The 12,109-nt window shown below is 35.5% G+C and overlaps 2 protein-coding genes across 8 annotated transcripts in view; one reads left to right on the top strand and one right to left on the bottom strand.

Moving 5' to 3' along the window:
• The window catches only part of vti1a (vesicle transport through interaction with t-SNAREs 1A), a 180,396-nt gene extending 177,405 nt beyond the window's left edge, over positions 1–2,991 (bottom strand). For 3 of the 4 annotated variants that reach the window (XM_038272650.1, XM_038272654.1, XM_038272651.1), the window contains exon 1: positions 2,787–2,990. In XM_038272650.1, coding sequence (XP_038128578.1) covers positions 2,787–2,880 — 94 coding nt within the window. In that variant the 5' untranslated portion in view covers positions 2,881–2,990. Of the gene's footprint in view, positions 1–2,786 lie in introns of all 4 variants that reach the window. The other variant, XM_038272653.1, reaches the window with a different exon arrangement.
• zdhhc6 (zinc finger DHHC-type palmitoyltransferase 6) lies at positions 2,928–11,672 on the top strand. 4 transcript variants are annotated; one of them, XM_038272646.1, is made up of 11 exons: positions 2,928–3,035; positions 5,756–6,280; positions 6,400–6,491; positions 8,173–8,332; positions 8,423–8,581; positions 8,955–9,008; positions 9,385–9,552; positions 10,295–10,336; positions 10,721–10,869; positions 10,951–10,997; positions 11,078–11,672. In XM_038272646.1, exons 2-11 carry the CDS (start codon positions 6,014–6,016, stop codon positions 11,176–11,178), a joined length of 1,239 nt encoding a protein of 412 aa, XP_038128574.1. In that variant the 5' UTR covers positions 2,928–3,035; positions 5,756–6,013; the 3' UTR covers positions 11,179–11,672. The 4 variants fall into 4 exon arrangements, with proteins under 4 accessions (XP_038128574.1, XP_038128576.1, XP_038128573.1 ...); XM_038272648.1 differs by lacking the exon at positions 2,928–3,035 and adding an exon at positions 3,062–3,239 and having other exon boundaries at positions 10,724–10,869; XM_038272645.1 differs by lacking the exon at positions 2,928–3,035 and adding an exon at positions 3,063–3,239.
• Positions 11,673–12,109: the final 437 nt, after the last annotated feature.

Below are 12,109 nucleotides of genomic sequence, written 5' to 3'. Positions count from 1 at the left end.
TTAACATGGAATCCCTAAACAGGCATCAACAGGAGACTGCAGGCCCACAGTTTCTAGGAGAAATAGGAAATAGCTGAGATTTGTCTTTATAAGTTGCCAACTACTCTGCTAGAAAGCTGAGAAATATGTGTCTATTTACAACACAGATAAATCGATTCATACAAATGTATTTATGTATCCATATGTATTAACTAATTTATCCATCTTAGTATCATAAGTTTCATAATCATTCATTGTCAGTTAAAGCACCAAAAATCTCTGGACAAGAGCCTAATAGTGATCTTTTTTAAAACTCAAATGTATTTTATTGCATAGAAAACAAGTAGTTTAAGGAGAAAAACATTTTTTAATGGTATGATCAATTATCCTTATAATCTCTGCTGCTCCAAGGAAATTCAATTTAAGTGGTGTTAAACACGCACGTGGTTCCACAGCTTCCTGATCTGATCTAGAATCATTGTCTCTCAGATTCCAATATGGATTTTTACATTTTTCAGGGAGTATTTATTTTGCATATTTTATTTTCTGTTATTTTTTTAAATCATACTTTGATTAGACTGTTCTAATTCTTCCAATTTAAGTATAATATTGCATTCTGACATTAATAACCTTTAGTAATTGCACAGTATTTCCCTCTCTACAAATTATTTTCTCTTTGCTTTATAGCTAAAATACTCATTTCACATTAGCAATTAAATAATATTCTTTAAATTTGATGGTAAGATCTGTTGTGATTTTTTTATTAGTTTTTGCCATTGTTGTGCCCAAATTTCCTCATTGTGGGATAATACCCATATTGTTATTCTATTTTATATAAATTACTCATAAATGTCACCATCTATTAATCCAGGACTGGTGCACAGGGGCAGTAGTCTTAGCAGAGACTCCCTCCCAGAAACTCATGTATTCCCCAAACTAAAATATTATTTTAACTTGATATTTATTTAGTTTTTCCTCAAAATATGTATATAATTTAGAAACCATTACATTTAGGGTTGGATAATAAAATTACACACACAAGGGTGGGATCTATAAAAACCCGTATCATTTTTATATTTTTGAAACTTAGCTGATAGTCCTTTTTCTTTTGATCTTTTCTCTACGTTGGAGCCGATGGTCAGATCTCAACCAATATCCAAACTATCAGATTGAGAGACGATACTCTGATCCACCTCTGAACCGCGTCTGCGCACCAGCGCAGCATGGCTTTATTTTATTGGGTAGGAAAAAAAATGGGAAAAATGGTTGGTTTGGCTTGACAGCCATTTGGAAATCCTTCTGAAAGTGGGAACTTCACCCTTGCTGGCTCTCTGCTGGCAGAGGGATAGCCCAACTGTTCACTTCCCTGCCAGTGTTCAGGGTGATTCGGTGAGTCTGAAGGGCGCGGGATTCACATTTTCACTGCACTTTTCTCACGTATGTGAAAATAATTCATGGGTTTAAAAAACACAGTTACTGCAGCTTTAACTGTAATTGAAAGTCAGTGTATACATTTTGGCCATATTGTTCAGGCCTTATACAGAAACAGAAAGGTCTTAAACATAACCTGCTTAGAATTTTTCTTAATTACTCTGAAAGGCTTATTAAAATCCTCTGTTTTTAACAATACAACAGTTCCATAGTTGTAATATTGTTGTTATCCGCAGTCTTAACCCATAAACTGAGGAGTTTAAATTGTGTTAACCTAAATAAAATGCTGAGAAATTCCTGAAATCCCTAAACAGAGTTCTAATCTTAAAGTCCACAGTACATTCAATAGCATTACCTCCCTACCAAGGACACTTTTTAGCTTAAGTGTATATTTCTTATCTCATAGGCCTATATAAGCAAATAAGTCAGGTATGTTTATTCTGTATAACTGGCATACTGTTAGCAGAGTCAATAAGTATCATACCATTGTCTGAAGATGAGCAATTGTTATTACATTGGGCTGCTTTCTTACAAAAAAAAAGTAAAATTTTGAAATCACCTCCTAAGGGTCTGTTAAGTTTATATATATATATATATATATATATATATATATATATATATATATATATATATATATATATATATATATATATATATACGTGTGTGTGTGTGTGTGTGTGTGTGTGTGTGTGTGTGTGTGTGTGTGTGTGTGTGTGTGTGTGTGTGTGCGTGCGTGTGTGTTTGTGTGTGTGTGTAAAATGGACATTTTTTTTTGGACTAAAATAACTATTGACATTTAATTAAGCAACATTTAATCTAAACACAAAATATAAGGGCATTCTTTTATAATAATTCACTGATTGAAAGTTACTGAAAGAGCAAATTATTAAAATCATAATTATTAAAGGGGCTCTTATTGAGGCAACACTTTGCCCTGGAATGTTTATTGTATATCAGAGTAAAGGGGTAATAACTTGTGTAGACTGAAAGTTTTATTATTGCCACAACAGATTAGTTTACATCTTGCCTTTTCCAAACACCGCATATGACAGTATTTTACAGCTTTTCAAAAGTTTTAAAGTGTTTATCTTATCGATTTAATCTTATTGGTCAGAAAATGCAGCCCTTTACAGTCCCTGTTGGTTGAATAAATCAAAGATACATCACAGGCAACCTGTTACATCAAGTATGTAACTCAACAAGCCACATGACACATTCAAATAATTTCTTATTCAATAATATCTAATAACTGTGTCACAACAGAAAGTCAGCTTCACCTAACACTTCTACCTCCTCCTCTCAGCTGAGCCCTGATAGCTAACTGATACCTTAGCTAACGGCTCACAGATTCGCATTAACAAATTGAGTCCTCTTACCTCCACTTAGTTTGGGAATTTTACCAATTTTGTTAGTTACTTCTGCGGTAATAGTTCCAAAGTCCTGCTCGTAGGTCTCAAAGTCTGAAGACATCCTTAAACAATACGTTTAAACACACAATAAGCTGGCAGGTTCGTAGTTAGCTCAGGATAATAACAACAAGTATCGAATGGAGTCTCTTCCTGGAGTCACAACAAAAAGGAGTCGACTAGAAACTGGACTTAATTTATTTTACGGAGGCGTGTTCGGTGAGTTAAAATTGTTTGCCTTTCACGTTTGCTTTACGCTTTATCGTTGTTTTTTATTTAATATTTTTTATTTCTTAAAAATATATTTCTTTAAAAATAATGTTAACAGAAATTTAAATACGTTCGCTCCCAAATGCCGACGATGAGGAAGGTTCCCACCCCGTACACACGATAAGAAATTGAAGGAAAAAGGCAAGTGGAAAGGTTTGTAATTTCAAAGTGACAGCATTATAGCTTTTAACTAACAGAATTCAAATGCGTGAACGGAATGGTTTCTTGTTAGAGCTTTATGTGGGACCTTTTCTTCTATGTTTTGGGGAAATTGTTCTCATTTTAACGGTGGTCGCGTTGAAACTGGCAAAGAGGAAGCTAGGACAGTTAACGTTAGTTGGCTATAGAGCTAAGGAGAAACCTCCTCATTAGCTTGAGTGATATGACGATAATTCGTCTTCTGGAGTATTAAATCAGTCATTAAATCATAGTGGTCTTATTTCCCTCTTTAAAACAAAGTAATATGTTTTAATTCGCAGATCTTCTTGTTTTATTTCCACCCTTGGTTCGAATTAGCTAGCTTGGCATCAGAAGCTTATTATTGACAAATTAGCCTAAATTATATTTGTTGTTTTTTATAGTTGCATCCAAAATATATTTATTCATTATACTGCTGATTTATTGTGTTTTTATAAGCTCATCAGTCGATCTTCCGTTTCGTATGTCGGAAAGAAATAATTTCTGAAATGTCCCAAAAACTGGAAAAATAAAGCAAAGTTGAATATTGTGGTCGTGAGTACGGAAGAGGATTAGGGCAAATGGAGGAAAAAAAAAAGTTAACAGATTTTTAAATATCATTTCAGTTTAATTTGGAAGAAAACGTCAGAATTCTGACTTTAATCTCACAATTCTGACTTTAATCTCACAATTCTGACTTTAATCTCACAATTCTGACTTTTCTTCCCAGAATTCTGACTTTTCTTCTCAGAATTCTGAATTAAATCTCAGAATTCTGACTTTTCTTTTCAGAATCCTGACTTTAATCTCAGAATTGTTGATCTTAATGTAGATGGGCACCATGAAGGAAGAGATCTGGGAGCACTCAGCTTCACTGACAAAGATGTGAGTTGTTTGGGAAGGCCAGTAACACATTGGTGGAAAATGACAGAATTAGGCAACTTTTTACGTGCCCAAGGGGTCCCCGGTGATGCTATTTTAATTCATGGAAGAGCAAGAGAACTAGTTTAGTCTCTAAAACAGACATGGCTACGGCTTGATGCTAACATGTACGTTAGTAGGGCTGGGTATTTTAGCCCTATGCTATAAAGTCCTGAATCGATTCAACTTTGATTCATACAGTTCTAAATCGATTAATTTTGATTTGATCTGTTTTTACAATAATGAAAGTGGTTCAACTGTGTTTAAATAAAATACTCATGTATTTTTTCCTGTTATATTAAACAAAAAGTGCAAACCTTTAAATCAGACAGCTTAAACTTTAGATGTGAACAAAACTGTCTCAAAAGTGCAAACTTGTTTGTGAAAAGTGAAAAAAGTGAAGCCTCACTCAAGCAAGCAGACGTGACACAGTGGGGACACAGCAGAAATGCATGAGCTGCTTTATCTTCACTGCACCAACCATATTTGCAGTGTTGTCTGTAACAACTACAGGGTGTTTGCTGGTCAGCCTCAATTTGTTAATGTCTATATTTGCAGCTGTCTGGCATGAAGTAATCTTGAGTGCATCTTTCCTGCTCATTTGAATGTGAACGTCACACGCGTCACTATAAAACTAATCGATCTCTTTCCCTAGACATCGATGTTGCAAAAATGTAAAGGAATCGATTTTTTTACCCAGCCTTATTTGTTAGCTGTCAGAATTCTGAGATTAGAGTCAGAATTCTTAGAAATAAAATCAGAATTCTGAGATTATACTGAAAATAATTAAACATATATTATACTGAAATAAAATTTAAAAATCAGTTAACTTTTAAATTTTTTCAGTGGCCCTAATCGTCTTCCATAAGTAAGAGAAATTCAGCTGTTCGAAAAAGAAAAACATTTAAGATTTATGTTGTTGCTGCTGGTCTGTTGGTTGATACACCAGTTTCCCCTTAATTTATAAGACCATAATTCATTTATGTTTTATATATTTAGTTAGAAAAGTCACGCGATTATCCCACCCAGTGATGTAAACCAGGAAATGTTTTCCCACTTTATGTTCGATCAAGGGTTAGGCTAATAAAAACCCAAATATGCATAATAGGCGAATAATGCATTAAGACTTTTTCAAGGGGTAAAACTGATTTTTATAGTTTTGTTGTAAATATACACTGAAGGTTTTATCTACACACAGATTAAGCAAAAACAAAGGATAAGTAACAACCAGAGTGAGCTACTGGCATACACATTTGAAAAAGGTACCGTAATATAATGTCATCATGCAACTTTAATTTCCAAATTAAATATATTTACTTTTTTTCTGAATACAGGAATTTAAATTTTTGAGGAACAGTCTGTTTTGTTTTATTCATGCCTCATAATAAGGTAGCAAATATGTTCTGTTAATTTTGCCGTTTTTTTCCCCCAAACATTTTTCTTCCGCTTAACTTTCCATGGATAGGTGTTGGTCTAGCACTCTACAAACAGCCATCTGTGTTTTTGTTTGTTTATTACTTATTACTTTCCACATGAAACTGGGTTTAAAACAGTTTTTCTCTCCCTTACAGATGGGAAATCTGTCTATAACAGGGATGGCCTGTCACAGATGTTGACATAAAAGAATGCTGGTCTTCAGCACAACAAGGATTAGGGGGACACGAAGATCCCGAACGACTCGACGGCAGGACGGGGAGTTGTTGCAGAGTAGACGACAAAAACATGTGCACCGCTAGCCGTGCAAGATAGCAGAGGAAAAGAGGAGCTCATTGAACATTGATTTTAAAACATTGACCAAAAGAGACTTTAATTATCGTCTGGTTGAAAGGATGAAGGTCCTGTCAACCTTTGTGACATTCGAGAACCTCCATGAGGTTCGGCGGTTGTGCCACTGGGGTCCAATCATAGCGCTGTCTGTCATCGCTATATGCTCGACCATGGCGATCATTGACTCCATTATCTGGTACTGGCCTCTGGACACTACAGGAGGCAGCATTAACTTCATCATGCTCATCAACTGGACTGTACTCATTCTCTACAATTACTTCAACGCTATGTTTGTTGGACCAGGATACATTCCTCTGGGCTGGAAACCCGTAAGAATATTTTTGATGTACTGATGTCTCAACAATCTCAATCTATCTGCTAATTTAGCCACACAGAGTTAAATAACTTATTTCTAGTTGGGATTTTAACTTTTTATATTTTCAAACAGGAAAATCAACAGGATATGCAGTACCTGCAATACTGCAGAGTTTGCCAAGGTTACAAGGCCCCCAGATCCCACCACTGTCGAAAGTGTAACAGGTAAACACCTGCACAAACAAGTTTAGTTATGTCTTTTTTTCTCACACCTTTGAGAGAAAAAAAAAAACTGTTCAATAAGATGAAGCTAGCACCTACAGTCGCAAGTTATTATATTTTAGATGCATCAAATCTACTTGGGCTGCTACACATTGATTGGAAAGTCTAGAAAACTATAGGTAATACATTTTATATTTCCAAACCTTCTTCCTTTTACTGTTTGAAGAATGTCAACATCTCTAAAAATCAGTTGTTCCAATCAGCTAATTATTCATACAAAAGGTTTCATATATCCTCTGATTGTACAACCATTTAGCTGTTTGTTAATCCATGAAGTTATTAATTTATAACTACTTTTGTCCAGACATCAATCCATTAGTTTGTCTTTTCATCCCTCTTTCATCGTTTAGTTAATCTCTTATTGATTAATCCAAAAATCCCTCTATTGAGCCACCAGTTTATCTGTTTCCTTCCATCTCTGTCCATCTGTATGTCGAGTTATTCTTCCGTCTATTTTTATAAATGCAGTACGTCACTTATATCCATCGATTTTCTCATCAGGCTATCTGCTCCTCTTCCCCTCCTGTGGTTTATTCTAGTTATATTTTGAAAGTTTAACCACTTTCACTATATCTACCATAAAAAATTATGGCTGTGTTTGGATTTATATGAACATTTTTCAACACATTCAGGGGAAATTACAGCTTAATCTGGAAACTCAAGAGTTAGAAAAAGTTGGGTATTTTAAGGGTCTTGAAATCAAATCTGTAGGAACTCAATCAAAAACAAAAGACTTTCCCTTTTTGAAGGAACTTTTTTCTTATTGGTAAAAAGTCCAATCCACTACACTTTATTTATATAGAACATTTAAACAACAACACATTTCCAAAGTGCTGGACATGCAACTAGGTACATATAAAACAATAAATATAACACAGTTTAAAACAAAGCATAAAATAAAGACAAAGCCACAGGGGACCACACAACCTATGCTTAAAGCCAGAGAATAAAAGTGAGTCTTAAGGCGAGATTTAAACGCTCTGTCCCCTCCGGTTTTCTGATTTATCCTAGGAGTCACAAGCTGGAGCTGGCCCTCAGACCTCATAGTCTGTGATATACTGAGGTGCCAGTCCATTCCAGGCTTTAAAAACAAACAATATTTTAGTGCAAAGACGCAAGGATTGGGGTGATGTGTTCACGTTTTTTGGTACCCCTTAAAAGCTGTGCTGCAGCGTTCTGGACTAACTGCAAGCGGGAAAGTTCTTTGTAGCTGATGCCCGAATAAAGTGCGTTGCAGTCGTCCAGGCGACTTAAGATGAACGCATGCATGACTTGCTTCAAAAAATTAAAAGATAAAAATGTCTTAATATGATGATGATACAAACACGATTTTAAAACGCTATTGATCTGTTTATCAAATATAAAACCTCTATATGATGGCACCAAGGCTGGTGACTTTGGAACGCAAATAATTTTGTAAGACTAATTGATTAGTTTCAATACTAAACCTTGATCTCTTTTTTTTTTTTTTTTTTTTTTTTATAAAGTTATGTCTTTTTTTTGTCTGTGTGCTTCTGTGCCTTTTAGATTCCTTGTACCATCATTCGTTTTTTTTTAAAGAGATTGATTGTGCAACTTTATGTTCCATCAGCAATGAGCTCCTTTTTTTTCTGCTCCTGTTTAGATGCGTCATGAAGATGGACCACCACTGCCCATGGATCAACAACTGCTGCGGCCACTTAAACCATGCTTACTTCACCAGCTTCCTGCTGCTCGCCCCACTGGGATGCTCCCACGCTGCCATTATCTTCATTATGACCATGTACACCCAGCTGTATGAGAGGGTATCTACTTACTCTATTTTAAGCTGCTTTGTGGTGTTTTTTGCAGCTCGAGAAAAAGTCCTAAACTCATTTTGTTTCCCTTCATTTCAGATATCATTTGGTTGGAGTACCGTAAAGATTGACATGAGCGCTGTGCGTCAGTTCCAGCCCCTCATGCCCTTCAGTGTGCCTGCCTTTGCTGCAACACTCTTTGCCTTAGGTTTGGCGTTGGGCACCACTATTGCTGTTGGAATGCTTTTCTTCATTCAAGTAGGTTTTTCTCTAAGCTTTGCATAAGTGTGCTTAAGTTTTTGTTTGTTATGCAAAAATAACAAGTGGGATGTCCATTTGGTTGAAAACATGCAAAGCTAGAATTAACTATGTAAACTCTGCTTAGAGCGGTGAGAGGTTCACCAGAGCTTCTTACTGGGTTTTTACTCTGTGTTGCTCCCCTCATATTTTTGACTTTTTATATGCATCACAGTTACTGGTATGAAAAAATTGAATAATCAATTTTAAGGAACTAAAACTAAGACTTTCCAAAAATAGCTAAAGTAATAAGCAATGCACTGATGCTGATTTTACACAAATGTACTATGGTTTGGAGTTTGATGATCACTCATAAAGTTTCCTTTTTTTGCAGATGAAAGTCATCCTTCGTAATAAAACCTCAATCGAATCCTGGATTGAGGAAAAGGTCAGATTGTTTTTTATTCTTCTGTGCAGATTTTTATGATTTAGTTTAAGTCTTTAAATATCAATTTCACTGTCACAGCCTCTGTATTTTTTTAATGTTTTTATTTTGTTTCTGACACTGTGTTTTTATGCTTTTGTACGGTGACCTTGAATGTCCAGAAAGGCGCCATTTTAAATAAAATGTGTTATTATTATTAGTATTTCTAAAAATATTTTGGAAGCTGAAAATGTTGAATTGCAATAATGTTTTAAACATGTTTTCTGCATTTTAATAGTTAAATAGTTTTACATTTTGTAGAATCATGCAATCTTGTATGCTGATTGGAAATAACTGATACCGCGTCATGTCGTTATGGTTTTTTTTTTTTTCTGTTTAGGCCAAAGACAGAATACAGCACTACCAAACAGGGGAGGAGTTTATCTTCCCATATGACCTCGGCGGCCGCTGGCTGAATTTCAAACAATTCTTTACGTGGTCAGGGACACCGAGGGGGGACGGCATTGTTTGGCCGGTTCATCCCAAGTGTCACCAGCACACCTTAACTGTAGGTTCTTTGTTAATGAATTCTGTTTCCTCCGTTGTTTTGCTTTGTTCTGCAGCCGAATGATAACTCTTTTATCAAAATTATTTTTTTCCAAGAATAATACATCTGCAGACCATCTAGAGTTCTACAGAATAAAAGTATTAATCTGGCTGAAGTTGTTTAATCGATTTTGATGTGTCCAAAATATTTGCTTACAGTTAGGATGCCGATGTCCACACAAAAGGATTCTGCACCAACAGGAATAAGGTTGCTCAGGTGTTTATTAGAGCAAAAAAGGGCCAGCATCAGTAAAGCTTTTGAGTGTTGGTGCAGACAGAAGCAAAGGGGGCTGCCTCCTTCTGAACAAGTCATTTAAAAAGGTTTGCATTAGCGTTAGCAGACCTGCTAACCGAATGGAAACCAGTATAGAATGAAAGCTTTGCCACTTACTGGCAGGGAGGAGTTAAACTCGTAGCTGTCGCATTTAATTTTGGTGTTCTGTTTTTATTGAATCATTTATCAAATGATTGGGTCAATAGTGACATGATAAGGTGTTATACTGTCCTGGCCTTTCTGAATTGATCTACTGATACATATGGTATATCCACTGGTGGCACAGGCTGAAAAGATTGAGAACCACAGTGTTTACGAATAATCCCTGATCAGTATATTTATTTAGATATTACTCAAGAGGCATTTCTTGTTAAATGTTCCTCTGCTATAGTCTTGACTTAAATTATTTCTGTTTTTGTGTATTTTACAGATAGAGCAGCTGAAGCAGAAAGCCGATAAGAGAGTGAGAAGTGTAAGTACCTGCTAAATCCTTATTTTGTCGTTAATAGAGAGATTGGTGGAGTAAAATTATGTTTTTCAACATAATTAATTCACCATATACATTGAATCATAAAAACACCTCGATAAGCAAAGATTATCATTTTATTTTAATGTATATTTCAATTTCATTGGAAAGGTTTATTTATATTCTGTACGATTCAGCTGAACAATAAAAATATCGGTTTCGGGGATTTATGTAAAATAATAAAAAAAGAAAGGTGTAAGAAATATGGTTAATACAGATCTTCCATCTAAAACAGAAATATTCCACTACAACACAGAGTTTATATTAATAAACAGCTGAAAGACATGATCAGTGCGGTAAAATAATGTGCTATGTGTTTGCCTTGACCAGCAGGTCCAGTACCAGGTAGTGGAGGATTACAATGGAGCCTGCTGCCCTCTCACTAAGGGTTTGCAAACCTTTTTTAGAACCCCCTGTACCGAGGAGCCCAGGATCCCCCTCAGTAAGGGGGAAATCATCCTGGCCACCCGTGGCACTAAGTATGATCATCTACATAGAAACACCCAATTATAGTGGGTAATCAATCCAGGAGACATGTTAATGTTTTGTTTTTTTTCTAGATGGTGGATGTATGGAGACAAAGTTCTGAGTGAGGGGGAAATGAGAGGTAGAGTAAAATCCCTGTTATAAATTCATCTTTCTATTTGATTTAAATCCTCCTTAACATGTTTTTCCTGCTTCCCTTAGCTGGAGATCGCGTGCGGGGATGGTTTCCCAGAAGATGCGTTGAGAAGTGCCATTATGACACAGCTGCCAATGATAACACCAGCGATAAGAAAGTAAATTAATGCGTCCAGGTGCTTTATGAGGTTCAGGGGAGTTGAATCGAACAGAATGTCCATCTACTGAAGATGTCTTTCCTCAGGCTGCAGGATAAGCTCAAATATGTCACCATGTTGTTGGCATATATTGACTTTATTTCAAATTTATTAAAATCTTGCTGAGCACTTGCTGTTAAATAGATAAAAAAGAGCAATTTGTGTGAACATTTGGTTTTGTCTCCTGAGTTATAAAAAAAACCCAACAAGAGTCTTAATTTTCAAGAATTGCCAAAAGGCTTCTATGTAACTTCATTATAATTATGTGATGGTTATAGTTGTTTTCTTTTTCTATTGTTTTTCTTCTACTTATGCAATGCCTCTGCCCAGCTAACCCCAGGGCTCCGTAATGCAAATATTTCTACAATATGAAGATGAAAAGTCCTTCCTTTTTATTTTTGTAAAAACCAATTGTTTGCCTCAAATTATAGATTGCAAATTAAAAAAAAAGTCTTACTGAAACGGATTTTCTCTCAGCCTCAGTTTTATAATTGCTTGAAATACATATTTTAAATCTTGCAAGATGCCCTGAGGTTTAAAGAAATAAGTCATCCTTTAATGGTTATAAGGCTTGCAATAAAGCTGTTACTGAACTTGTTCAAATATGTCCCAAAGCTATTGGAATCTTCCATTTCCTGTGTCATTAGCAGTGCATCGCTGGGTTTGTCTGAGTTGTGGCTTGTCTTAATCTAACAAAAACCTAAGGAATCTGAAGTAAAAATTTTCCTTTTATTTATTTGGTGGAAACATGAGACATGAATCGATCTACAATCAAGAAATAGTGATGAATCTAAATTAGTTTGGTTACTTTGGACAGTTTGCAGAGATTCTGTAAAGTTCTTTGACTCAAGTGTGTGTTGCTGAAATAAAAGAAAGATTTTTCTAAGGCTTAACTTGGACA

Source organism: Cyprinodon tularosa, unplaced genomic scaffold (genome assembly GCF_016077235.1).
Source record: "Cyprinodon tularosa strain WSP-4 unplaced genomic scaffold, ASM1607723v1 ctg84, whole genome shotgun sequence".
In the NCBI taxonomy this organism is placed as follows: domain Eukaryota; kingdom Metazoa; phylum Chordata; class Actinopteri; order Cyprinodontiformes; family Cyprinodontidae; genus Cyprinodon; species Cyprinodon tularosa.
The sequence above is the reverse complement of the archived record's forward strand: the minus strand, read 5'-3'. Positions and strand labels throughout refer to the sequence as shown.